The sequence below is a fragment of the Nasonia vitripennis genome, chromosome 2, assembly GCF_009193385.2.
Source record: "Nasonia vitripennis strain AsymCx chromosome 2, Nvit_psr_1.1, whole genome shotgun sequence".
NCBI lineage: Eukaryota > Metazoa > Arthropoda > Insecta > Hymenoptera > Pteromalidae > Nasonia > Nasonia vitripennis.
In genome coordinates, this window is record NC_045758.1 from 18647595 (window position 1) to 18674150 (window position 26556).

At 42.4% G+C, this 26556-nt stretch overlaps 3 protein-coding genes and 1 long non-coding RNA gene across 15 annotated transcripts; 2 read left to right on the forward strand and 2 right to left on the reverse strand.

The window, feature by feature from the left end:
- The first annotated feature begins 305 nt into the window (after nt 1-305).
- On the forward strand, nt 306-2985 carry LOC100115659 (geranylgeranyl transferase type-1 subunit beta). 3 transcript variants are annotated; one of them, XM_032596848.1, is made up of 5 exons: nt 306-444; nt 875-1235; nt 1309-2045; nt 2123-2483; nt 2563-2984. In XM_032596848.1, the coding sequence occupies exons 3-5, from the start codon at nt 1431-1433 to the stop codon at nt 2682-2684; spliced, it is 1098 nt and encodes a 365-aa protein (XP_032452739.1). In that variant the 5' UTR covers nt 306-444; nt 875-1235; nt 1309-1430; the 3' UTR covers nt 2685-2984. The 3 variants fall into 3 exon arrangements, with proteins under 3 accessions (XP_032452739.1, XP_031779229.1, XP_031779230.1); XM_031923369.1 differs by lacking the exon at nt 306-444 and having other exon boundaries at nt 2563-2985; XM_031923370.1 differs by lacking the exon at nt 306-444 and having other exon boundaries at nt 894-1235; nt 1313-2045; nt 2563-2985.
- LOC116416152 lies at nt 2343-3831 on the reverse strand. Its single transcript, XR_004226681.1, has 2 exons — nt 3643-3831; nt 2343-2520 (listed from the first exon to the last, which is right to left on the reverse strand). It is a non-coding gene; the product is annotated as an uncharacterized LOC116416152 (long non-coding RNA).
- Nucleotides 3832-3951: 120 nt separating this feature from the next.
- Nucleotides 3952-18977, forward strand: LOC100115614 (tumor necrosis factor alpha-induced protein 8-like protein). 8 transcript variants are annotated; one of them, XM_031923373.2, is made up of 5 exons: nt 3952-4253; nt 15725-15803; nt 16616-16739; nt 17309-17604; nt 17707-18969. In XM_031923373.2, the coding sequence occupies exons 3-5, from the start codon at nt 16730-16732 to the stop codon at nt 18058-18060; spliced, it is 660 nt and encodes a 219-aa protein (XP_031779233.1). In that variant the 5' UTR covers nt 3952-4253; nt 15725-15803; nt 16616-16729; the 3' UTR covers nt 18061-18969. The 8 variants fall into 8 exon arrangements, with proteins under 8 accessions (XP_031779233.1, XP_031779234.1, XP_031779236.1 ...); XM_031923376.2 differs by having other exon boundaries at nt 4222-4253; nt 16717-16739; nt 17707-18964; XM_032596849.1 differs by lacking the exon at nt 3952-4253 and adding an exon at nt 12821-13760.
- A 2157-nt stretch (nt 18978-21134) lies between these two features.
- On the reverse strand, nt 21135-26556 carry LOC100115574 (DDB1- and CUL4-associated factor 12). 3 transcript variants are annotated; one of them, XM_001600213.6, is made up of 9 exons: nt 25900-26556; nt 25702-25748; nt 25526-25632; nt 25328-25441; nt 24787-25245; nt 24463-24693; nt 23363-23647; nt 23120-23285; nt 21135-23037 (listed from the first exon to the last, which is right to left on the reverse strand). In XM_001600213.6, the coding sequence occupies exons 4-9, from the start codon at nt 25411-25413 to the stop codon at nt 22885-22887; spliced, it is 1380 nt and encodes a 459-aa protein (XP_001600263.1). In that variant the 5' UTR covers nt 25414-25441; nt 25526-25632; nt 25702-25748; nt 25900-26556; the 3' UTR covers nt 21135-22884. The 3 variants fall into 3 exon arrangements, with proteins under 3 accessions (XP_001600263.1, XP_032452738.1, XP_031779228.1); XM_032596847.1 differs by having other exon boundaries at nt 25877-26555; XM_031923368.2 differs by having other exon boundaries at nt 25526-25748; nt 25877-26555.

Sequence of the window (26556 nt, forward strand, 5' to 3'; positions counted from 1 at the left end):
TGAAAATTACATTTTCCCCCCGAAACTGAATGACAAATGTATTTCCCAAGCGTTATTTGATAGGTCAACCATTGTTTCGCTTAAAACAAAAGATGGTTTCTGGAAAAAAAGCAGAGTGCTCACCCGGCAGGTTGAGTCAATGGCGAACTTCTTCAACCCTCGCAGCCGGTAGGACAGCGGACAACTTACAAGACAGCAATTGAGGTTATACCTAGGGCTCCAGGCACACACACTGAAATGGTCGCTCTTCTATTCTCGGACGTTATACGCAGAACGCGGTACCCAACACGGCCGCGCAAACTTCAGAGTCGGCAGTCAAACACTCGAGGAAGATCCGCCGACGGCGACGGCGACGACGACGAGGGACGAGGCCCAGCGGGAGGGAGCTCGCGACGCAGCGAAGGGCTCGCGGCTTGGACGGAGAGAGATATGCTGGCTTGTATAGTAGGTTGTATGCAGCATATATGCAATATAGCTATACCTATAGCTGTGTCAGAGAATATATTTTCTGGCTGTGCGATATTTCGCCGGTCGACGTCGCCTTCGCAACTCCGCCTGCGCGCAAAGCGTGTGTGCGCGCTTTCCCCTCCCTTCTCTCGCCTCCACTCCCCTATAGAGCTTGTGCGCTTTTTAGAGTCGATGGTTACCTATAACACACACACACACACACACATATATATATATATATAGACAAGCACACGCACACTATGTTTAATTCCCTTGCGTTCGTTGCAGCCGGAAGAGTCAGTCAACTCAAAATCTAAGTTGAAATCCAGCAGTCAGAAAATAAATTTAAACTCTATTTATTAGTTAATTTTTCGACAACAATTAGCAAAATCATTAAATTTTTACAAATTTTTAAATTTTAAAACAGATGCTGCCCCCTATACATTCTTGCGTGAACTTGTTTTCGAGTAAAGTAAGTATAAGTAACGTCGAGTCGTCGATAAAAGCGAAATTCTGACTCGCCCTCTGCTGTGAGTATTCAGTATACTGCATTGGAGCAGCAAAAGGCAGTCTTTACTCTATTTCTAGGAAGTAGTTAGTAGTTCGAGTGTACAAATCATGTATACTTAGGGCAAATTTTGCATTGCAAAGCTGAGCTGAGCTTTACGAAGACGGACGTTCTCGACACGATGAGGAGCTGATGTTTACTTACAGAATCTTGTTTAACGCGCACAAAGGTCGTCTTTCTCTGTATCATCATCATCGTTCTACACTGCACCTTATCGACTGTAAGTTTTAAATAAGCCAAACACAATCGCTCAAATTTTTACTGTAATATAATTGAACGCTTATTTTTTTCAGGCAGAGACTGATTGCAATGAGTCCCTTAGTGATACTTGTTGACAGGAGCGTGTATCATGATTGTAAATATTGATGCTTGAAATCATGTACAGTTGACAGATCAGGTTGTTTTGTGATTTCTCATGAATTTTTATACAAAAAACTCAGCCAAAATTGAGGGGTCAAGTAGAAAACCTAAACAAAAAAAAGTTATCAAAAAGATGACTCCAAAATTAATGAAGAAGAAACATACCAACTACTTTCGTATAATTTTACGAATGATGCCCTCCGAGTGTCCAGATGCCATAAGAATGACTTTTGCATTCTTTGCAATATCAGGCTTAGATCTACTTGATGCTTTAGATGCTGAATGGGAATCGGCTGAGTTGAAACAATATGCAATAGCCTGGATATACAGATTGCAAGTCAGAGGTGCTGGTCCAAGGTGTGGTTTTCAATCCTCAACAATGATCCCAAATGAAATTGTTACTAAATATCATTGCGGCCATCTTGCAATGACCTACACCGGTTTAGCTAGTTTAATTATTCTCGGAGATGATTTGAGCAGTGTGGACAAGGAATCCATTCTCGAAGGAATGAGAGCTTGTCAAAACCCTGATGGATCTTTTACCGCAATGGTAACCGGCTGTGAGAGTGACATGAGGTTTGTTTATTGTGCCTGCTGCGTGTCAGCTATTCTGGATGATTGGTCTGGAATGAATAAAGCAAAAGCCATTGATTACATAGTAAAAAGCATAGTAAGTTTTTTGTTTGTTCAATTTGATTCTATGAGCTCTGAAACAAATTTTTTTCAATAACTTGCATTGCATTTTAGTCATACGATGGAGCAATCGGTCAAGGTCCAGGATTAGAATCCCATGGTGGATCAACGTTTTGTGCTGTGGCTAGTCTATATCTCATGAATGAGCTTAATAATGTTCTAACAGAAAAACAACTGGATAGATTAAAGAGATGGTGTCTGATGAGACAAGACGGAGGGTTCCATGGAAGACCAGGCAAACCGTCAGATTCTTGTTATAGCTTTTGGATTGGAGCTACTTTACAGTTACTTGGTGTTAGTGAATTATCCGATTGTCAGGAGAATAGGGCATTTGTTCTTGACACGCAAAATACAATTATGGGTGGTTTTGGAAAATATGATAACGAACGTCCAGATCCTCTCCATGCATATTTAGGTAAAAATAGCATCCTTGATTCTTTGAGTTTAAATTTCTGAAAATCATCAAATTATTGTCCTTTTTTATTGCATTTTAGGTCTGTGTAGCCTCAGTCTGATAGGAGAACCTGATCTACGAGAAATGCATGCTGCACTGAATATTTCACAACGAGCATACACACACTTACAGCAATTACACGAAAAATGGAGGAATAAGTAATTTGACACATCGATATTTCCATGATGCACGCACAATAATAGGCAAATGTTAAACGAAATCTTTTATAGCATAAATTATTTTCGGAAATCAGACTGTTTGTATTAAACTTCTTAGCACTCTACATTTGTCAATTGCATAATTTTCTAGTTTGAGAATCGGACTCGATCTCTACTGTTTACATGCAACACTTTTTATTATTTACATGAGAGATTTATTTTAAATACTAGGTATATGTTTTTCTTCTTTGTGCCAGCGAATTTTTTAAAATAAATTGAATAACGATATATAGTTATATACGATACATAAATTGTATTTATTAAGTTATGCCTTGTCTTATTGTTTGCAGTAGTGTTGCAACGGTGTTGCAATAGTGTTGCATAGAGCTAATAAGTGAGAAATTGCATATGGAAGAAAAAGCTATTTATATGTTGTAGAAGTTTCTCTTGGTACTTGAATGTAAAAGTCAAGTGCAAGTCGAAAGTACAGCTTATCATTTAAGCATCATTTGTTTCGTACACGTAGCGCGAATCGGTGAAGAATAAAGTGACATTGTCAGGAATAGAAGTGCTCACCCATATATGTATGGGTGAGCGTTATATAGCTCGAATTTACACACGGAAGGCGAGTTTTGGTTACCGATTCGCAAACTAATTTTTTGACGCAGCACGATATAAATGCTGTCATACGCTTACGCTCACAACTATAAAATCTCATTATTTTTTCTTGTAATAAACGAATCGCGTTCGTATTATTCAAGGAAAATTGTACATACTTATACGATGGCAAAACATTGAACCGTAGTATAAATATTCATATAAAAGGAAAGACAGAGAGTTTAAAATTAAATTATCAAGAAATTTGTAATTCATTTATACCGCAAATGAGTCATAATAAGCAATGTCAGTGAGTCCGGAAACGTATTCGTGATAATTATTTTAAAATTTTGGACGGGTCATACTATCATCAAGGTCAGGAACGTCCCGCAACATAAGGCTGCGGAAGGCAGCTCTTTCGCCGAAACCGCAGTCCCGATGTGCGTATCACATCAGCTTACGAGAGACATCGGCGAGTGAGGAGTGGCACCGCGAAGGTCAGTCTCCGGCCCTGGGAAATGGTCTAGCTTCCACGAGCTCTACACCGAACGGTGCCACCGCCGCCGCCGCCGCATAACCATGGCAACGGCGGGGTGGAATCGCAGATCACAACACTCGCGCGCGCGAGAGAGAAAGAGAGACTCGGTGGGGACGGAACGGACGTATAGTCGCTCAGTACTCGCACTGCGTCGAGCCCGAGCGCAGCACACAGCTCATCAGACGAGTTCGGTCCCTCGAGTCGCTCGCACCGCTTTATCTCGAGTGTTGCATCTGGCGCTCCTCGCGCGCGCGCGCGCGCGTTTACGAACGGCAGCAACAGTACTTGTACACTGAAGTGCAGTTTTCCCGTGCCACCGGTTAGAGTGCGTGTCAGCTGTGTTCCTGGCAGGAGCTTGAGCAGGAGCAACCGTCTGGTCGCCTATCAGTCGATTCGGAGTTCGCGGGTCGCCCCAAGCGGCCCCGGAGATCCATCGAGGTTAGTCTCGCGCCAATCCCTCACTGTTCCGGGCTTCCGGGAGGGTGTTTTGCACGTACGGCGCATAGGCCTGCGGCGATACACGCGGCGGGCCACCGCGGAACTGCAGATCGATAGACACGCGTACGGATACAGCTATATGATATACAACGCGCGCGTGACATGCGGAATTTTTATTCGGCCCGCGCGCGCGCGCGCGCGGCCTTTCATCGTGTATGCGTGATATCATGCCAACTTTGCATTCTCGAAATCCGTCGAATACATTATAATGTGCTCGTCGCGGGCCTTGTTACCTCCTTTCGTATACGCGTTCGCGCAAAGTCTTGGACTCCGCTGCAAGGGAGGAAGGTCGAATCGACGCGTTAATTCGTTAGGATCTTGAAAATAGAAAAAAGGCGAAACGCATTAACGCGTTCGTCGCAACTGCCGGTTCGAGCTCGCTGGAAAAGCAAACGCGTTACTCCAGTTTATCCACTCTGCGAGAATCTGCCCGATCTGGAATTATAATAAGCTTCGGTATACTCCGAGTTCCGTGTCTCTCCCTCCGCGCGTGTAAACAGCATCATCGCGCATAATGCGCAAAGTCGTTGCGGACAAGACCTACTGCAGCCGCTGGAAAATTGCGTTGCGCGCGGCGGGTGTAATTAGAAATAAAGGGAAAGAAAATTCCGAGCGATTCGCCGGGAAAATTAGCGCTGTGAAATATTAACACCGCGTGTGCCGGATATAGTCAGTTATTTCCGGAGAAACGCGCCTACTCGGTAGAAAGGATCAAGTTCGTCGTGGCTCTAATAACTGGTAAATACACAGTGTGTCACACAGGACATTCTCGGGATCTCGCGCCAGCCGCGAGGAAAAATAACCGAACGTGCGGGAAGAAACTAGAAAGTGCACGACCGAACCTCTCCAGCGACGTATGCCGATGCTGCGCGCGGAGGCATCATGCAAGAAGCCTAATTATACCCATTTAGTCATAGCCAGAGTCGCCGCCGGAAGCGAGCGTCTGCACGCGCATATTATAACACACAAGGCTCTTTATCGCTCGCTTTGCAAATGCGGCGTTTCGATCGCGATACAATTTGCCGGCGGCACCGATAAGGTTTGGCATCGCGAAAGCGGAAGTGTATACACGACGCGGGAGGATTCCACGTTCATTCCAAGCCCGCGCGCGCAGTTGATTGCGAGTTTAATTTGCGCTCTTTAGCGCCGGCGGCTTAATCAGCGACTAGTTTGCTTATATACACTATACATATGGCGGCGGCGGCGGCGGCGGCGGCGGCTTTAATTAAAACTAGCCGGCTGCGCTTGCCCTGTCGTTATTTGAACGCTGCTGCAGCGCAAACTTTGTTTGTTTGTGTCGAGAGCCAAACTCTCGCATTGTTTCTCACGCGCTCGCAAGTGCCTAGTTGCCTACACAGCAGAGATTCGAAGAAAGACGATCGGCGCGACCGGGATGCATAAGTAACGCGAGGCTCCTCGAAAATTGTTGAAGAAGCTATATTGGTCGAGTGCAGGCGATTAATAAGTGATCGCGAGAGCTACCGCAGCTCGCTTCCTTCTCGAGCAGCAACAAGTTGCTTATCGGATAGCCTTGGTATTATACTCTGAGTCGACGAGTCGCGTGTGCAATGTTGCACAGGCATGCATACATAGCGCGCGGTGTAGGGCTGATGCGGAATAAGATTATGCTCGTCGGATGGGCTATATACTGGTAGTGCAATACTCAGATTCTTCCAATGAGATTTAAGAAGATATAAGAAGCGCTCAACACTCCTGCCTCCCTTTTCATTGGCCATCCCTTCGTTATCAACTTCTCAACTCCGAGGTCACGTGGTCGAATACTTTCTGCGTTTCTTTGCGTTTCTACTGGTGGCAGGTGTAAAAAGTTGCGATTAGAAGTGTAGAATATTGCGGGCGAATGTTAATCAGAATATCCGAGCCCAGACGATATAAAAAGCTCCGGCAGAAAGTACAGTTATGCGGATTGAATAAAAGTGCTCTCTTCTTCTCGTCTCGTAATCGAGATTATTACTTATTCCTCTCTCTCTCTCTCTCTCTCTCTCCCTCTCTCGCTCTGTTGCGACTAACGACGCGTCTGCGAATGCAATTATCAAAATCGCACATATGCAGGTTTCCTCTCCTACAGGTACATAATACGAGTGAAGGAACAGGAATGTCCCACGCGCGCGTGCACACAGGTAAATAAGTTGGACCGATACGGTGTACTTATGCATAAATATATGTATGCGTCTATGCTTGGAAGTTGGCACGTGTCGTTACGCCTGCAAAGATCGCGCGTCGCACACGTGCGAGAGCGCGATGCAGTGCATGTGCGCGTCGGGAGCTCTTAATCAAGCGCGCAAAAGGAATTTCGTTATTGCTTTCCTCTGCTTTGCATACACGTGGAAATATAAGGAATTTGCATTTTCCGCGGCCTTAAAATGCAGACTTTTGCATACTTATCGTCTCGAAAGCACACTATTTTCTGCGATCCATTATTATATGTTATATGTGACTGATACGCATATGATTTTGCGTTGACTTTCGAAGCAATCGTCGCGCGCGTTTAGCTTGATTGCATATCTCGACGGTGAGCGAATTCCCTACTTCCCAATGTACATCGAAAACGATCTCGACAAATATACTCTTAATGAAGCCGTGCTTTCGCAGATCCGATAAGCTCACGTATCAGCTCGTATATCGATCACGACCGTCGTATGAAACTCATGTATCCTCATTATAGGATCAATGGGATCAGGTCAGAAAAAAGAGCGGCCGAGTGCGCAAAAACGCGCCAGATTCAAGCATAATTTAATGAGGGGATCAAATAAAGCAAGCGCAGCAGCAACCGCAGCTTCTCGGTTTGAATAGTTTCTGTGCGCCGATGTACTGCGTGGACGCCCGCCTCGTTGCTCGCATCATCGCGTATTAAGCGTCGACCGACTATGGCTTATATTGACGATGACGATGGTCTAGTTCTGACCGCACCGAAGGCTTGCCTGCTGTATGTGGGCGACGGCTCTCGTTTTGTCAATTTCGTATATTATTTCTATACACGCGCATAGTGGAGAGTAGGTAATATTAATATCTTTACTCATTAGTACACAGGAAAGATGGCAGCAATTTTATAATTGACGACGGGAGGTCGTATAGGTGCGCGTTTACTTTTTAAATTAGTGGCTTTCTCTGACGCTCCAGAGAAATACTACGTCCGACGCCCATGACGCATGTACAAGGAAATAAGGTGTTACGCTTTTAGCGTCGTTATTAAAATATGTTTTTCATGCACACGCGCTTTGACACCCGCTAACGACTTTGTTTTTTCAAGTTAATTAATACCGCGCGCGCTAAAATTTCGAGCTAAAAATAATGCTCGAATTCAATAAACATCTATCTTAATTCTTATCCGCAAAAAGTGAACTGCTGCAGCCCGAATTAAATTTCTCATTGAAACGATGCCGCGCGACGTCATCCTCGCGCGCAGGCGCGCGCGTGAATGCAGCGGCTGTGCGAAAAAAAGAACGCGCGGGAAAAGAAGGGAATAGGAGCGTGCGCAGGGACTTTTATAAGGCATTATAATATACGTGCGCGCAGCTGTTCGCCGTACAAAGGCATCGCGGAGGGAAAAGCGAAGTGGCGTCTTCTCTCTGCTCTCTTGGCGCAGCGGTTTCTCGATCGCTCGCCTGTATACTTACGTGTATGATGACAGAGGCTCTTATGGTCGGGTGTACATAAACGGGCGTTTTAAATCGGGTCTAGTGGACTTTTAGTGCGCTGTACTGCAGAACAACTTCGTTTGCCGTAAGGAGATCTCTGCCAGAGGGGCCTTTTTATAAATTCGTTATTAGTGCTCGCCGTCTTCTAAAACGCTGTATTGAGAGAATAAAACAATAGTATTTGCATATGTTACGCCGGCCGGGATTCAGCAAATATTTGAACATACCATCATTTCTGAAAGTGGTATAAGTGCAGAAACAAAAATGAACATTGAAGCATGCATACAGTTGGAGAACGTGGAAAGCTTTCATGAATATTTACAAAGGATCCTACTGCGTTCGTGTATGTTAACGGAAAACCGCGCACACATATTCATGAAAAGAAAAGCAAGCGCATAATGCAACTCAGTCTCCTTATGTTCCAACGTATAATGTACGAATTCTGGAATAACTTTAACGATATTTACATAACTTATTGTTTCATGTGAGAAACTTGTTGCATCCTCTCGTCGACGCGCGCGCATTACGCTGTATGCAAACTCTCGAATGTCTCGCACAAAGGCTTCATATAGTGGTATGCACGTACGTCGTACTTGAACGTAAAGTGCTCTGCTCTATAACGGAGTTAATAACCGTCTTATAATATTAGAGTTCCCTCGCAGGAGCGAAAGCGTCCATATCCGTGTCGTCTTATAAAACGACGCGCAGTGTAGGAGCGTGTAATTTCGAAAAGCGACGATATGCGATTTATTCGCGAAGGAATGCGATCCTTGCGCGGTTATATCCTTGCAGCCAACGGTTATAGGCGCAAAAAGGGCCCGTTGCTTTACTAGCCATGTCTTCCCGTCCGCGCACGGCTTTTCACTTTATACGCGTGTCGAGTCATACGCTATATGTATAGTCGCAGTAACGCGCATACACATTAGGAAGCCGAGAAATTCCGTTACGAACTGCGCATAATATGATCATCATCCGATTGAGAAGTACACTAATTAAAGAATTAGACTGTGCACATCAAGACGGATTGAGAGAATTAACATTATATTGTCGTACGGGTCTTGATGCAGCGATTCCACGCTTGAGCGCGTGGCTTTGTTGATTATTACAAGTAATTAAATTGTGTCTCGACACTAGGCAACATCCCGAAGCCAAGGCCGGCGTTCATTATATACAGTTGCACATTTCTTGGATAAACCGCGCGGAATAAAGCCACTGCGATAATACTCGACTATACAAGAGCAGTCGCTCGGCACAGAGAGCGAGCAGCTTCTATATCTCTTGGAAATCCGAATAACTGTGCGGAGCTTTGATTGGCCTAATCTCATTAGACGCTCGATATTAATTAAACGCATATCCAGCGCGACGATCTCATCCCAATTCCACGCGGCATTGGGGCCCACTCGATCTCGATGATTCGCTCCATGCCTATATAATACGTGTACTCGTGCATGCAGGATCGACCAATTGTCTTCCAAAGATTGGCAAACTGGCGCCAGTCTTAGGAAAAATACAAAAATACCATAGATAGAGCCACATGATCGACAATCAGACGCTAACGCCTCCGCGACCAGTGGACGAAAAAACGTTCGAAAAAGACTGCAGTAGAGTATAACGAGGCTGCACGAGCGGACTGCGCGCGCGTGTCGAGGCGGAGTATGGCCGAGCAATCGAATTGATGAAAAGTATATAGTTGCCTGTGTGCGCGTATAAAATTTAATCTACGTGGTATAACGTCTGTGCGAAGGAAGCCCGCAAAACGTAAAAGTCAAGTCATGTTTAAAAGATCCTGAAAAAGTATACGCATGATCGTTTTACGAGAAGCAACAGCATTTGCGTTGTTTTGCTATTAGCTAATTGCTATTTCGTAGAGTTCCTGTTAATTATGACCTTGCAGAATAGCTGCTGGGGCTATTTTTAAATATTTAAAATACTCGTGCTGTTGAGCGAGTAACAATAAGTAGGGCAGCGCATTAAGAACTCTCGCTTACTCTAACTTTTTAGCCGTTAATGAGGCCCGAGTATGCCTCAACTGTTAACAACAATTACTTTTAGTTCTGGCAAACCTGTTTGGAAAATCATAACAAAGCGCTTCTTTATCTTTTGCATTATATTCGCACGACCTCGGAATAGCTTTTCTCATTCAATCGCATCCTTCAGGTAGTAAACAAAAGTACTCGACGTTGCAGTCAAGTCAAGATAAAGTCCTTGACTCTTGGTCGGCGCACTCGGTGGCACCCACGACATATAAACAGCGAATCTTCGAAATTTCGCAAAAACAACTCCTGCTGCGAGGTCTTTGCCTCCAGCCCGCGACGTCGATTAATTAATACACGCGAGAGAGGCACGTGCGCGTTGGCGATCCGAGCTGTAAGCAGAGGCAGGAGGTAAAAGGAGGACAGCTTATACATCGCGAAGAAAATACTTACTTATGAGAAGAAAAGTTGTACGAGCTTCTTGCGCTGCACAATAAGCTGCGACTAAGAAAACTTGTTCCATGAAATAATATGGAACAAGGTTTGCATTTCGTGCACGAGCTAGATGGTGGTAAATTTCTGGCTTTCGCTATTGAGTTTCACCAGTGCTCGAAAATGCCTATAAAGAATTGAAAAAAATAACGATGCATATACGCACAGAGCATATTTCTCCACGAGCGAACGCGTGCCACTATACACCAGGCCGTCAGAAACGCGGTGGCGGCATCTCTTTTCGGTGCATAGGCTCGGGCAAGGCAGATGGCACGGCCCAAGAGAGAGAGAGAGCGCGCGAGAGCGAGGAATAAGCGCTATGGAAAAGTGCAGGAATTAACGATCAGCCGCCTGCGCAGCTGCTGCTCTGCGCGCGACGCATGCCCGATGATGCCCACTTGGCATAGCGCCTATACCTGTATAGGCAGCCTGCAGTAGCTGAACTACAGGCACATCTTTTTCGGAGTCGAAGAGCCAGAAAGATACGTTATTGGTGTTGCGGCCGAGTGCAGCTCGATAATTAGAGTGGGAGCACTGTAGAGGTAGAGAGAAAGCCGATAGCGCTGATTGTAGCCGAGTTGACTACAGGCCGCCGGATTTCGCTTTTCTTTCCTTTTTCTCTTTTCTTTTCTCTTCCGCCCCTGCTGCGGACTGCGATGCTGTTGCCGCGCAGCGGATATCTGCTCTATACCCTCTCTTTTCCCCGCGCGAGCTAACTGGTCGCCGCTTCTCATAACACCTGCTCCGCGTACGTTGACTCGAGAAAGGAACCACTGCTCACTGGACGAACTCGAATGTTTCCATCGTTCGTTCTCGAGACTAATGCGCCGCTGGCGAGCAGAAAAGCGGCAGCGGTGCTTTTTATGTCGGGCATTTCACAGGGGGAAGACAAGTTACACAAGGCGCACAAGCAGCAGAGTTGCCATTTGGAACGTGTTCCGATAATCGATCACGTGCGCGCTGCCGGTGTGTCGTATTTTAACGAGGAGCTCGCGCCGCCTCTTATTTCGTCCTCTTGCGAGCTGAGAGCTTTCGCGAAAATCTATAACAAATTCGTTGAGCTCCGGGCTCTTCTTTCTCTCGGAGGACCGCGCGGTAGACTGGGTGATCAAACGGCGGGTGGGCTGATCAGAGAGATGCTCCCGGCCAATTCGAGAGTAGTGAAAGGAGAAGAAGAGCAGGGCGATTGTCTGCCCCCTCGGGAAAACTTGCGGAAGGAGAGAGAGAGAGAAAGAGATTCTGCCACTGCATATTATAATAGGCGCCGACGGAGAGGAATTCTGGAGAATATCTGGAATAAAATGTGATAAAGTCATTCTTTGACGTTGAAATGCTTTTTATTTCCTCGATGCTCTGGCTACAAGCAAGAAAGAGCTGTCGCGGCTATAGGCTTGCTCGATAGATGACCTTCTCGTTAATGTAGCGCTTCGGGTACGTGTAAACCAGCTAGTCGCAAACAGCGCGATATTTTTCGTGCGCGGCTAATAATAATAGCGTAAGTATAAGCAGCAGTGACTTGCGAGTTTCCCGCGCTTAAAGACACTCAAACACCCGTCGGCCCTTAAAAATTTCGTCATCTCGGCCGAACAGTCACTCGTGCAATAACGTTCCATCGCAGATTCAAAAGCGTAGCAACTGGCAGAAGCCCGGCGGGTCCCGGACGGGTCCTCCCCGCATAAAGAAGTTCGAGCAAACGGTCGAGGCGCAACAGCTGCGCGCTACACTCGCACCGGGGCTGCGTTGATAAAAATATAAAGGGACTGTCGGCCCGAGGGTCGCGTATACGGAACGAATGGCCGCAGTGGAATACACGCCTATAGCTGATGCCGCGCAATTATTTTCCACGTGCCGGCGGTGCCCGTAGCTATACCTGCGCAATGGAAAAGTCCATTTGTCGCGTGCACGCTGCCAGCGAGAATTCGTAAGTATGCAGACGCTGGCGGAAATTGCGAGGGAAATTGTTGAGTGGTGGGGGTTTTATCTCTTCTCGCGTCGCCGGGCCGAGGGATTCGGATTTTAGTCTTGCGTGAGCGGCTCTGCAGATACAGCTTTTTCGTTAGATTTTATTTATAAAAATGTCAACGGCCGGCTGTATAATTATAGTTTTGCTTTAAAAATATAAAGCTCGAGTCGAGTGTAGAGCCTCGATAAAATTTGCGGGCATTGCGGCTTACCTCCAACGCTCTGCAGTAATATCCAGTCTGCTGCAGGATCGATTAGAGCACCACCGCGTCTATAAATAATCCCGATCAAAGACTTTATCCGCGCAAATAAAGCGTTAATTAAAATTCGAGTATAAGAAATGAGCTATATTATGTAGTGTGGTACGCCATGGAAAATTATAATAGACCAAAGAAACATCACTTAATAACAATTAAATTGCTTTCTTGATGTACAAAGTTTTTTACAGCAGATTTCAAAGAGCTGCTTCAGCGCGAAATAGCCTCGCCGCACAGTATCCACCCACGGGAAATATACGAAAACTGAACACGTACTGCCATACCATGTACGCAATATTGAAACAGCATCAATACACGTTTGATGTCGAATTCCGGTCGTGCTTTCGTCGCGGAACGACGACGATATCTCTCCTACGGCGCGCGCACACACACATCCGAGACGCTCGCGGGTACACACGCACGAGTACTCGCTTTCAGCGCAGAAGCAGCCCGTGCACACACATCCAACATGCCTCGCGCTTCTGTCGCGAGTGTCAATTGCCGTTCTAAGCAAGAGCTAAGCCGTCGCTCACAAAGCCGCGCCTGTCAAACGCGTGTATCGTCGGCGGCTATGCAAATCTCCTCTCCAGCTCGGCAAAGAGAGATCATCTCTCACTCTCTCGGATGTCAGTCTGCAAAGAGGCAAAAAAAGGAGCGCGCGCGGAAGAATGTCGTTATTACTGCAGCGCTGCAATGAGAACCGGTCGAGCACGCCTCTTCTTCTCGCTCTTTTTCCCGCCACCGCGTACGTTGATCAAGCTGGCCTCCCGTGCCGGTATAGGTACACACACGTGCGCAATAGACAGAAAGACTCCCCAGCTCGCCTCGACGCTCCTTACAAATCGATCCGTACAACTGCCGACGTTTGTGTTTCCACTGCTCTCGTACCTGCGCTCATACAACGTTCGACTCTGCTCGCGCGCTCTCTAATATAGCGTGTATATGTGCTCTCTGCCCTGCGTAGCCCCTCCGGGGATGTGGGCTGCGGAACAAGAACGGAATCCTCCTCTTTATACTCGGCTAGCTGCTTTCTCGGATACACATCGGGGAGAGACGATTGATGTCGTTGCGAATTTTCTCTTCCTTCACGCGAAAGCGTCTCCATTTGTACGTATACATATCTATAATATACAGCTATACATATCGCGATGCTTGAGTTTTGTACCAGCGCGATGGGACATTTGCCGGAAACGCGTCAGACGCGACCTAGATGTCATCGCGACTAAGTCGCAGTTTATTGAAAAGAGTTAAATCTTATTTTTATTTACCTCACCGCGAGGTATTACGCGGCGCGGGAGGTGTAGCATCGTAGATTTTCTTAAGCGCACTTGACGCAAAAAGCTGCAGAATTATATTGAACATTTTTATCACATGTTTTATAGCGCGACCATAAATTCCCATTAAAAACTTGCCTAGCTCCTTTTCGAGGTTTATTTGACTGTTTCCGTCATTGAGTTTTTTTACTATATAGCGCGAGTTTCCGCTTGATTATATATAAAATAATCTTATTTCGGTGCTTCATTATTGTTGCTATTACACAATATTATGGTGCATCACTGCGTTTCGAGGCCTCACATAATATGATCGCAAACAGTATACTGCAAGTTCAGCAATTTTTCCTCTTCGTCTATGTCACCGCGTGAATCCCCAAAGTTGACCTTTTTCTCATGGAGGCAAATCTTCGTCGTATCACCGTTGAGGGGAATGCTGAGAAAGGAACGTCATGCTTAGCTGCAAAGATATCTTCTATTTTTTTTTTTTTGTTGACGTTTTTGAAATGATTAATGGTAGGATATATGTTTTGTGGCGCAGCTCTTCTATATCATATACATAATATCATATATTATTCAAACGTATGCGGGCCGATAAAAATAGAAATAAGCAAGACCGTGACAATTTGTCAAAACGCTGATTTTTCATTCTTCAACAAATTCGCTTGCATAAAAGTTATCTTCGAATAGCGATAAATCCGTGTTACGCGGACGATATACCGCCGGTGAAAGGAAAGGGGAATTCCCGTGACGCGTAAAATCTAAAAAATTGAGAATGTTCGTCGATCGGGTAACCATCGAGTTACATTCGTGCACAGACCTGGTATTTTCCACAACGATGGCCCCGATGGCTGAAAGCTGATGAAGGCTCGGGGGCCTCGAATGCTGCGCATTTCGCGCCCTTTATCACCTTTTCCATTATCCGATTACCTACCTAAGTTGCTGGCGCTCAAACTGTGACGGTTGTGCGTTACGAACCAACCGTGAACGTGACACTCGTCATCGCATTAACCCCCCCGCGGGGCTTCTCCGTCGGCAGCAGAGAGCTGAGCAGAAAGAGCTACTACCGCGCGTCGCATTCAGTAGTGCTGTTGCATTAACAAAAATGGCGCGAGCGAGTATCCCGCGAACTGGGTCAAGTGGCCGCAGGCAAAAGTCGTCGCGCACGGCATTTTTCTCCGACTCCATCACGCGCTGCCTACGAAAATAACCGCCGCGACTCTTTGCAGAGAGAGAGAGAGAGAGAGAGAGCCGAGTGCGAGAAAAAACTCCAAACTCCGCGATATGTATTCAGAGGCGGCCCAGGAGGAGAACGATGATGGTACTTCCGATGCCGAGGAGGCCTGCGAGAAGGGTCTCGAAGTATCTGCGCCGCAGCTAGCCGTCGCTCGAATGCGTTGTAACTTTGCTCTCATAAGTGTCTGCCTATATCATTGATTTTGGCTATTGCCGTCGGATGGAAAGCTCTTGACTCGCGCTAGCGGCGGAGCGAAAACTTTATATCGGACGCGGGGCTTGAGTGTATTCCGCCGAGGAGAGATTTTTCCTATTGCTTACTCGCGAGGGCTCCCTTTGCGCGTAGTAAGGCTCCGAAGGTACGAGACTCCGAGTTCCCTGCGCTATTGGCTTTTTAGATACGCGCGCCCTTTAAATGCACGAAAGAAAGATCGACCGCTCATTCGATATTATATACGCTTGTATTGTGTGAAACAGCCAGTATAGTGCAGTGGCGAGGCAACATTGCGCAACGACCTTGCTCTTTTCTAATTAGACGACGCGTGCGTTTGTGCACTGTTGCAGGTGGCGTGGGGCACCGCGGTAATGGAACTGCAGAGCTGGCTGCTCTACCACCTCGTAGCCGTGAGCGACTGCAATCAAGGTACCCACAGCACACAAAGGACTGCTTTCTCCCTTATATACTCGCGGCTCTTATGTGTGTATGCGGCAGCACGCGATTTTGTGTTTGCGGATGTACTTGTGTACTTGTGTATTACCCGCACGTTACGTAGATCCTCGCTAGCTGAGCATCGGAGGATATGCCTGTATCGAATGCTCTCTGATTTTCGCGTCCGCGACGTTGCACAGCCGACTTTACGAAATTTGCCGCCGGAATTTCATTGCCACGCTAATGTCGCTCTCTCGTGCCGAGTCGTTTGCAAGTTACCTTGGCATCTCACGTACGTGTATACCTGTCACGAAAGCCTCGGTGACTATCCTAATAGCCCCAACTGTAGCTGGACGAATTCGTACGCCTGTGCTTTGTACGCTCGTCCCTCCTCAGCCGAAGTGTATTTTATGTCGATGATAATAACGCCACCGAACCCCCTGTGAATAGCAGTCGCTCTGCGACGTTGATTGACATGCGCTGCCGGTAAATTTAATTGTACATAAAAGCGCGATGTCTAATATGGCTCTGAAATTATACGGCTTGTTTGTTGTAAGCAATAGCTAACAATACAAACATTCCGGAGCAGATCTGTACGAGTCCATGCCCTTCAAGAGAATAAACGTTCTGTTTTTCAGAGCCGTTAAATGTTCCATGCGGGTGTCAGTCGTCGAGGCTTTCGATGTACTTTTACAACATAATTTTATATTATTATCATTATATCACTCTGTATCATCGCATTTTTTAATTTTATAGTTGTAAGTACGTAATGTATGCTTCATCTCATACCCCACTTTCCATTTTAGTTTCTTGAGTTAATCCTAAGTTTGGACAGAGATACACACACGCACACGAGCGCACGCAGCACCGTTATTTAATTTCTGATTTCGTTATCGTCCGGAGGAAGCTGCGGTCTGCCGATGTTTGATGGTGAGTAGCCGACCTATACCTATATATCACTTTCACACTATACTGCGCTTATCGTCGAGCTCGCGCATTTGTTATATTCGAGCCATATTTGCGCGTGCCATTCCACGCTCGCGTGTCTCATCTCGGTAATTACGTTTCTAATTCTTTCTCTCAGTATCTAAATTGATACAAGGTATGTCGTAGTGCTGTAGCTTATTTTTTTTATGTGGTTCCGTAGTTGATTAGCTCAATGTACCCATTATGCGTATCATGCGTGTGTGTGTGCATATATGATATAATATACATGTAATATGCGTATTTTGGAGTTAGTATATATATACAGAGCGAGTGTGCGATATGATAAAGGCGTAAAACCCAGCGAGAAAAGTGAATCATCGCTCCGCGCGCGCGATGACTGACAAACCTAAGCTTTCTTATCTGAATTTCGACATGCTCTTTATTGCGCCTCGCGATGTCAACAAAAGTGTAGAAAAAAAGTAGCGGTTTGTCAGTCTGCCGTCGTGCGCCGAGCAGGAGCGATCAATTACGACGATAATAACTACTATTACATCGGCTCGACGTTCTCGCAGTGATGCAGTCGGCGGCTACAGGCGGTGGAGTGTACCCAGCGGGCCCGGGCAGCGGCGCGATGACGACGGTCACGTCGGGCAGTAGGGCCCGCGACTTGGGCCTCAGGGCCCAGAAGAAGCTGCTGGGCAGGTTCGCGGCCTCGAACGCCGGACGCTCGCTGCTCATCGACGACGCGACGACCTCCCTCCTCGACAACCTCTACAAGCTCATGGAGCGCGCGGCGAGGAAGAGCCAGCAGCTCGACAAGAAGCAGCCCGAGAAGGTCCTCAAAAACATCGTCAAGCTCTCGATCAAGGTGCGTGAACCCGCGTCTCGCTGTACAATTCAGTCGATGCGAGTGATAATATAGTTGAGAAAAATAATTAATAATACCAATGTTTTTTTTTTCCATCGACAGATCGGACTGCTCTACCGCAACCAGCAACTCGGCCCGGCGGACACGGCGCACATCGAGGAGGTCCGCAAGGCCCTGCGCTCGAGCGCGATGGTCGTCATGTCGTTCTACGAGCTCGAGTTCAGCTACGAGCGCTCCTACCTCGTCAAGTCGCTGGAGCGCTGCCGGGCGGCGGTGCACGCGCTCATCAAGCCCCACCTGACCGACAAGTCCCAGGACCGCTGCGACCAGGTCTTCGACTTCCTCTGCCACCCGGACTTCCTCGAGGCGGTCTTCAGCCACGACTCCGAGCTGCGCCCGACCCTCGGCGCCCTCGTCCTCGACATCAACAAGGCCCTCGAGACCGGCCAGCTCTGATCACCGCGATTGTTTCGGAACCGGATGCAGGCCGAGTGCTCGGCACGAGTCCTCGCGAAGAACCAAGTGTCAATAGCTGCGCGCGCTACCTTCGTAGTCTTCTTATAACGCAGTGGAGTGAGAACGTCCCGACACGGGTAAGCGCGGCTGCTGCTCGCTGAGGGGAACAGAGCACGGCAATTACCGTTCATATCAACAAAATGACAAATATCTATTAATTTCAAATTTTAGACACGCGTTTTTTCGGAATTACAAAAAGAGCCTAACGGTCGGGAGGTTTTCGGTATATCGGGATGTTTGCGAAAATAGCATTGTTTTTTATCATTCCTTTCAGAGCCATTTGTAAATAGGAGGAATTGACATAAAGAGAAAATCGAAAACAGTACAGAACGTGTGTTAAATTATCAATGTGAGAATGATCGTAGATGCCACCCTTCCATCAGTCTAGTTCTTGTATGTAGAGGACTTGACTTTGTTAACGGCGCTCGATCCACATATCCGAAAAGTGATCTTACTTTCGTCTCGCGAGTAATCTGCAAAGATTCAGTATTTTTTACGCTAGTTTCCAAATCGGCAATCATTTTTAATTTGCGTCGAATTATTATTTAATAAGAATGAAATCAATCAAAAACTGTATGATCTTTTATCGGATATTCTCGTACCAATGAAAGTTTTGTAAACTCGTGTAATATATCAATAACGCAGGATACATTAATGCATGTATTATTCTGCCTAAAAATATTTGTATGGCGTTAATTCAAAATAACACGACCAAAACTGCGAGACGTTACCAATTTCTCATCAAACGAATGATAGCTTAGCTGTGAATATTTGCTTGGGCGAAAGAGTTAAATTAAAATAGATGATTCATCCGAAAACGACCTCGTTCAAAAGAAAAAAAAAATAAAACATACCTTGCCAGGAAAAAGCGGATATTTTTCAGAGCACAAGTGAATCTAAAATCTATCAAACAGTCAAAGACGAGTTCACTAAAGTTTCACAAAAGCAGTAATCAATGTATAGTATTCGTTTGATCTCGTATATCACAAAAGAATACAAAAAAATGCATATTATTCTGCAATGTATTTACACATCTAAAATTTTTACGGTTGTAAGCAATTTATGCACATATCATCTATTTTATAAGATAACAATAAACGCTGTTCAAAATCGCGCCTTTATTTCGACCACGAGCACGTATTATGTTTTTATCACAGTGTACGTTAAAAGATTTCTGAACGTTTTGTTGTACGTGAGATCTATGATAATTGATAATATAATTTAAATGATGCATAATTTTATATTAAAATACAATACCTACTTTAAGTTTAAAGAAAAAAGTTTCGATGTGACATATATTAGTATGTAGCACTATAGTAAGTGATTTTTAAAATAAACGATACAGTTGTTTTATTATAAGTTGACTTGAACTTTTCTTTGTAGAATTCTCACCCCAGCCGAATCAAATCAAACTACTCTTGATAAAATCTTTTTTATCTTTGAATTCGCAGATATATAATACTTAAAAAAAACTCGAATCACAGACAAAAACACATCCTGTTTGAGATCTTTTTTTGGGAAATAATTAAATGTAAACTAAGTATTTTTCGCTAATAGCTTGTTAGATTTTTTAAATTTATTTACACAATTTTTGCCAACGCGAGCTGCATATATATATATATATATATATATATATATATATATATATATATATATATATATATATATATATATATATATATATATAATTATGGATTACATCTGTATAATTATCATCATTATTTTACGTGGTTGAAGTCGCTGCCATGGATTCCTGTCCGGATACAAAATAACACGTGTCACAAATGAGGACAGCTGCCATACGCATAATTTTCATCGTAGATTAAATTCACCACTTAACGCGTTCGTGTATATAGCATTCGCCCTTTTTATCTTTATTTCCCTTTATTGTTCCTTTTTCTCGCCACATTCACATATATACCTTTCAACCATTATTTATTTTAAATACCAGTCTTGTTTATTTATTTTTTTGTTCGTGTATGTATACGATCGCGTTTTGCAAATAATTCGTGCGGTACTCTTATGGTTATCAGTTTTTCAGTATACAAAATGTTTTCCTCGAACTTTTTCTAAAGCTCTGAGTTTTCAAATAATTTCCTTACTTTTTTAGATTATTAACATAATCGTTGATAATTTTTACGTTTTTGCAAGTGATTTTTTTTAATTCAAATAATATGACGAAAAAATGTGTTACTCAAATTAATTTTCGTTATAATATTCATTGCATATAACAGAAAATTTCTAAAATCATTTGTCTGAAAAATAGTTTACATACTTTTTTATTTCATATTAAAAATGAGCCATGACAATGTACATAACGACATGAATATTTTAAAATGTGATAATGATTAAGTCTATTCCAGAGTTAGTACAACTGATAAAAATACTTAAAGACCGAAATGTTTAATTTTTATGAAATCACAGTATCTTTCTCTCGTATTATTATCGTATATAATGTCACTATTAGTTTCAAATGCATTTTAATCTTTTTACGAATAATTTTTGTTTATCAGAACAATCCTTATGTCTACTTGTATTTCTCTAAATAGTTTAGGTTTCTTAATATTATGAAATTTAAAATGGCTTTTAAAACCTTACACCAAAAATACAACTAAAAACTTTCTCAGCAAGTTGATTTTTCGACATTGAAGTCAGATTTTTGTCGTTGAAGATGTCCATTGATTCTTATTTTAATTTATTTGGACAATCTGAAAGTAGTTTGTATAATAAATATTAATAGGAACAACGGTTGACACTGTTTATATTATTAGCGCTATTCAATCGAAAATTTTAAACGAACTAAATTTGTACAAATCGTTATGTTTGGTGGTATGATTCAGAGAACAGTTATATTGGCTTAAAAAAATAACTAATATCCAGATCTGTCTTGCAATTTTAATAACAACTTTTTTTGATAGACGTTTTTGACTGATTATTAATAAGCTTATTTTTGATCATACATAATCACAATACTGATTAAGAAATAATTTAAAAGTAAATTAATTTCGACAATGAATCAACAAAAATGTGATGTTGAAAAAATGCCAGATATGTACAAATCAACCAGTTTTCTGCATATTAACAAACAAAAAAATTAATAAAATAACAAATACTCCAAGTGACACGAAATTATAAGAACACATTTATAATTAACATGATGATCATCTTGTATATTATATACAATAAATTTCTTTTTTGTGAAGAAACTAACGTGACGATCTAATTTGTACATGCTTTCACTGGAATAAATAACACGGATGAACGATTTTCGATCACTTGGAGTTTACAATATAAGCAACTTGCTTCGTCAACCTGTGTTTCAGGAATATGATTGGTGGCTACGATTGCAATAATGTAATAAAATGAGTTTCTTAATGCTAATACGCATACATTAAAAAAAATCTCTCAATTGCACTCTACCGAACGCATTTACACAATCACAGTTTACATATCCTGTTAGTTTTGCCAAATCAGTGGGAGAAAAATGTTATGCTATTTAGCTGGATCAGTTGACGCCCGCTGATTTGGCAGTTGGGACACGATTTGATTTTACAGTAAATTCCTGCAGTTTCTGCCGGATGTTCCTATAATACGCCATATTAATGGTACATAGCAGCGTTCAGCCTGCAGAAAGCACGCGGGAAATTACCGCAATAATTACAACATATTCCTGCCAAAATTGCAGAACATTCTCCTCCATGTATTAGATACTATTACTATTGAACTGAAAAATTTGAGCTGTTTGCTATCTCCTCACGTGATAAACATTAACTAATTTTTTTCTATATGTTTACAAACTCATACATTTAACTTATTAGTAGTTGGCGCGAGATCAATGTTTTTTCCATTAAATAATATTATAGATGTCGATTTTAAAGTCCTATAGTAAATAGTTGATTCGATCACGGATACACTAAAAGTATACATCAACACACATGCATTCTATAAAAACATGTCGTTATACGAACCGACATATCATTTAGATAGTAAAACGTAATATGTATAAATATGCATATTATGCAAATAAAGAATACCTAGCATTCATTTAACTATAATTTTATACTGGGCTCAGTGGTATGATTCATTTTGATGTTAAATGTTATAGTCTGGTGGTAATAATGTTAGAGTACATTTTGTAAACATCCTTACAATCTCTATTTGTATAAAATAAACTTAGCAAATACTACAACGTAGCTAAAATTGCTAAAATTATTTGAATAAAATGAGAAATGAAATTAGAAATTAAATTATACAAAAATTGATAACTTATTTCTTATAGTGTGATTGAAAAGAAAGTGAATAGACGAAATCCACTAAATGTTTTATACCAAAAATGTTGTTGTAAATGTTCACCACGCTTAATATGCCAATTTACTAAATAAAAAATCTCAATTTAAAAAAGTTTGCCTTGTAAAGTTTGAAGACTCTAAAACCACAAAGCAAATATATGAGAAGTCATAATTTCTAAAAACGTGTGAAACATCTTTTTTTTCGTATTAAGTCGCATACAATTCAAACAACCAAACGCTTTACAAAATTAACCTATTCTTATATCTTATACATTAGGCTGTCTGTACTCAATACACTACACCATGTATGTTATTATGCTTACAAATTTTAAGAATTTCCTACAGTCATTGAAAAATCTTTGTTTCGTGCAGTGTGAAAACACATCAACTGTTTTTTTAAATGCACGTAGCCAAATGCGGCTATCAAGACCGATATAATTAAGATTATATGTATGTGTCCAAAGAATTTCCATACTCATTGCCATAATCCTGCATAATTTCCATACAGATTTGTTGGAAGTGGTCCGCCAGCACAAAAGAGACGCGTACCCGACGCATCATAACAGTGCGTATAAATGGCAGGTGTGTATTTGACGTTTTGGCCATCTACGTACTCCTCATCGGGAAACTGATAAGCAAAAGGTTATCAACAATTTTTCTATAATAACATTTGTAAAAATTTGACAATTCTAAAGCCTTGTTATTCTTACCACATAGCCCTTGGAAGCTTTCAGCATGACAGTTCGATTGGAATTGATTGAAGATTCCAAATACTTTTGAGCTCTAATATCATAGAACATGAGCATTCCGAGTCCTGTTCCTACTGTTAACACCGAACCTTGAAAACTCGCTGATCTTATACCACATCCGCTGTACCTATATTTCACAAACAAACAAAATAAATATTTTCACTTATTGAAATATCAAATAAATTTTCTACGTAAAATAATTACCTTGATGGTACTTTCTTGATAGGTTGCAAAGTTCTGGCATCCAAGAGTAAAGTGTATGACCTGCATCCAACTGCATATAATCCATCATCGTGTACAGCTAAACAAACATTATCCTGGCAAGCAGGCAGCTTGCGGGATAATTTCTGTTTAAAAGTTTCAGCAGACCAAATATGTATGAAACTGTTCATTGACAAAACAGCAATTTCTTTGTAGGCTTTGTTGAATAGTAATGATCGTACTTTTTGCGCCGATCTACATTCTTTCATACAAACTGGTTGTATTAATCTGCAACATTAAAAAAAAATATACATGAAAAATATTTTGTTATTTGCCTATTTTACATGAGAGTAAATTCTCCTTGGTAAGACTTCCCATAAGAGTAATGTATTTCACCCTAATTATTTATGTTCCAATTTTGGCCACATTTGATTTACACGTAAGTGCTTGGTGCTAGTGTGCCCTTACCCAAGGCAAATTGGCCTGTCCTTGGAAGATTTCTTTTCCTCATTACACTAAATTTCATATTACAACTGCATGAATGATACGCACATAACATAGTTTATGTACTTGAGATTTTATTCATTCAAATCACAACTATTTCAGTTTATAGAATTATACGTTTATTTGTAAAGGCTGCTTGGACGTAGATATGAACTTTTTCTCGTTGTTACTTATTTGTCTTAAAAACATATTTATTCTAAAAGAAAACTGTCCCTAGGGCATGTCGCTCTTCTATTTTGTTGCCTTTAACTTTGGCTCTGGCAAAAAGTTAATTTATTGCTAGGTGCAAATAAGCGGACCGGTACTTTTATTGATTTCCATAGTAACCAATCATGGCAAAAAAGAAATCTCAGTCCATAAGGACATTTCAACAAAAAGTGAAATGGAATAGTTGATACATAGACTTTGGTCTATGAGAAAACCAATTTTTAAATTTTAAATCATCCCGACTCAGGTCTTTTTCTCATTTATAAAACAGATCAGTGGGCGAAAATGGTACAATACAATATATCACGTGGTATAAGCAGTCCATTTTTGCACTGTGCGATTAGTGCCTGACCGGAACAAGGGTAATGAATAAATAAAAATAAATAATTTACCTGTGTGATGGTATGTCAGCTTTATCAGGTGCTTCAGACAAATCGCTATCTATTTGCCACAAAGCCATTTTTGAATCTTTTGAGCCTGAAACTAAAAATTCGTCATCCAACCAACACATGTCATAGACCCAGTCTCTATGTCCCTGTTCTCCGACACAAACAGGATCTAGCGTAGGTAATCTGTAAATTGCTATTTCTGTGCTATTTCTACCTCCAGTAGCTAAAAGTGTTCTGTAATAAATAACACAAGTTATTTATTTCAATTATTTGCTGTGTAAGTCTGTATTTGTAATTTGAGAATATAAATTTTCAAAAGTTCTTTACCTAGAAGGATTTATCTGAACAGAATATATACCAAATTGTGTTTCCATATTGTTTCCAGTTCCAGCAGATGCATTTTGTCTTCCATGAAGTGATGGGATCTGATCCAACTTCTGCGTCGTAACATCATATACCATCAATTTATTACACTTAGTACCAAAAACGACTTGCCTATCACTGAGCCATTGAGAACAAAATACTTTGTTCATATTATTCAAACTAACTGAATATTCTTTAAAAAGGTCATGACTGAGAATGTGTCGGGAACCGAATTCTCGGTTGATCTTACGAATTTCTCTAGTATTAGTTTCTCGAGATCGAACATAATCTACAAAACTGAATGACGTTCTTAAGAACTGTTTTCCATCCATGGCAGGCTCTTCTTCATCATCACTTGATTCGTAACATACAAAATCATCTGGTTTGTCCGATTTTCTATTTCTGTCTATTATCATAGCAACTCTGTAATAAAAACACCAATCAGTTAATAACAATTTTAATACAAATGAGCAAATTGTTTGGCCAGTATAGAAGATTGTTTCACCTTCTAGATCTCCTTTCTTCAAGACGAGAACTGTATGCACATGATGGATACCTTCCATAGGTAGTCATACGTTGGGTTTCTGCCATGATGATAATATCAGATGCAGGTACGGGTCTAAAGTCCAGACAGATCAAGCTTTTGATTTTCGATTCTTAGAATGCAGAGAGATATTTGAATTTTAAAAATAGCTCTCCATACAAACTATATCAGGATTGTTGTGTATGCTTCTGCATACTTGAATGTTTTGTTCTGTGTCACGCAGTATGCTTGACCAAAATTTTTCCTACTAATTGCATTGTCGGTATCTTAAAAAAATGAACCATATGTATGAAGTGGCAATATTGTTCCTTGATAAATAGTATCTGTGCCCTTACTTGGGTTTTTATATACAATCATTCAATGCACATGTGTTGACAATGACCTGCAAAAATATGCTGTTTTGGGAATACTTATAAACAATATGTGCAGTGCAGCCAATAGCTTGACGCAAAATTTGCTGAATTAAACTAAAGAACAGGATAAGAAGAGGAAAATAAATCATCAACTCACAGAGTATAAACAAAAAACTTTACCAACTTAATGACGAGTAGAGAGTGCTTGTGCAGCTGAAACTTGTCGTTCCAAATCGAGAATCAAGGAAAATACAGTCCACAAGTGCACTGCGCCGAGACACGAGACGAACTTAATGTTACTCCAGAGATAGCAGTTGAGAAAAAGACAGATACGTGCGTTGCTCTTGATGCAGCACTGCAGTCTGCAATTATGCACTTTCTTACACAATCGAAATCAAGTAAGCGCCGAAACTAGGCGTTTGGGGCTCAATTTTACTCCGTTCTCGAATGTATTTTATAGATGTACACATCAGGCATTGGCCGACGTCAGCCACATAAGTAGTCTGGCTGCAGTGAGAAACGAGTGTAGCTATGTGGTGCAGAGGACGAGCCGAGCGCAACTCTCTTTCTTTCTCTGCAGATGCCTGCCCGTCTCGGGTTGATATAGAGATAAACGCAATGCAGGACTCCTTGCAGGTTGAGGCACGGGAACGCGAACTCGCGGAAACGTTGATCGCGACGAAGAAAACTGGGCCGAGCTGGTGCTCCGAAATGTTTTCTTTTCAGGCTGCAGCCGCCCCTCAGGCACGTCAACCCGGACGACGATGCGACCGACGCTCGCAACCCGATCCCGATACGCAGACCCACTTGCCATCACCACGGGACATGACTATGACG

What these genes read in the sequence shown, in the direction of transcription:
- LOC100115614 (XM_016987365.2), top strand. Translation starts at nt 13,596, where the DNA reads ATGTGCTCTCTGCCCTGCGTAGCCCCTCCGGGGATGTGGGCTGCGGAA. An exon ending in ACGCGAAAGCGTCTCCATTT is followed by an intron (nt 13,761 to 15,724) that starts GTACGTATACAT and finishes GCACTGTTGCAG; the next exon opens with GTGGCGTGGGGCACCGCGGT. An exon ending in TCGTCAAGCTCTCGATCAAG is followed by an intron (nt 17,605 to 17,706) that starts GTGCGTGAACCC and finishes TTCCATCGACAG; the next exon opens with ATCGGACTGCTCTACCGCAA.
- LOC100115659 (XM_032596848.1), top strand. Translation starts at nt 1,431, where the DNA reads ATGAATTTTTATACAAAAAACTCAGCCAAAATTGAGGGGTCAAGTAGA. An exon ending in ATTACATAGTAAAAAGCATA is followed by an intron (nt 2,046 to 2,122) that starts GTAAGTTTTTTG and finishes ATTGCATTTTAG; the next exon opens with TCATACGATGGAGCAATCGG. An exon ending in TCCTCTCCATGCATATTTAG is followed by an intron (nt 2,484 to 2,562) that starts GTAAAAATAGCA and finishes ATTGCATTTTAG; the next exon opens with GTCTGTGTAGCCTCAGTCTG.
- LOC100115574 (XM_001600213.6), bottom strand. Translation starts at nt 25,413, where the DNA reads ATGGCAGAAACCCAACGTATGACTACCTATGGAAGGTATCCATCATGT. An exon ending in GTTCAGATAAATCCTTCTAG is followed by an intron (nt 24,694 to 24,786) that starts GTAAAGAACTTT and finishes TATTTATTACAG; the next exon opens with AACACTTTTAGCTACTGGAG. An exon ending in AAGCTTCCAAGGGCTATGTG is followed by an intron (nt 23,038 to 23,119) that starts GTAAGAATAACA and finishes TTTGCTTATCAG; the next exon opens with TTTCCCGATGAGGAGTACGT.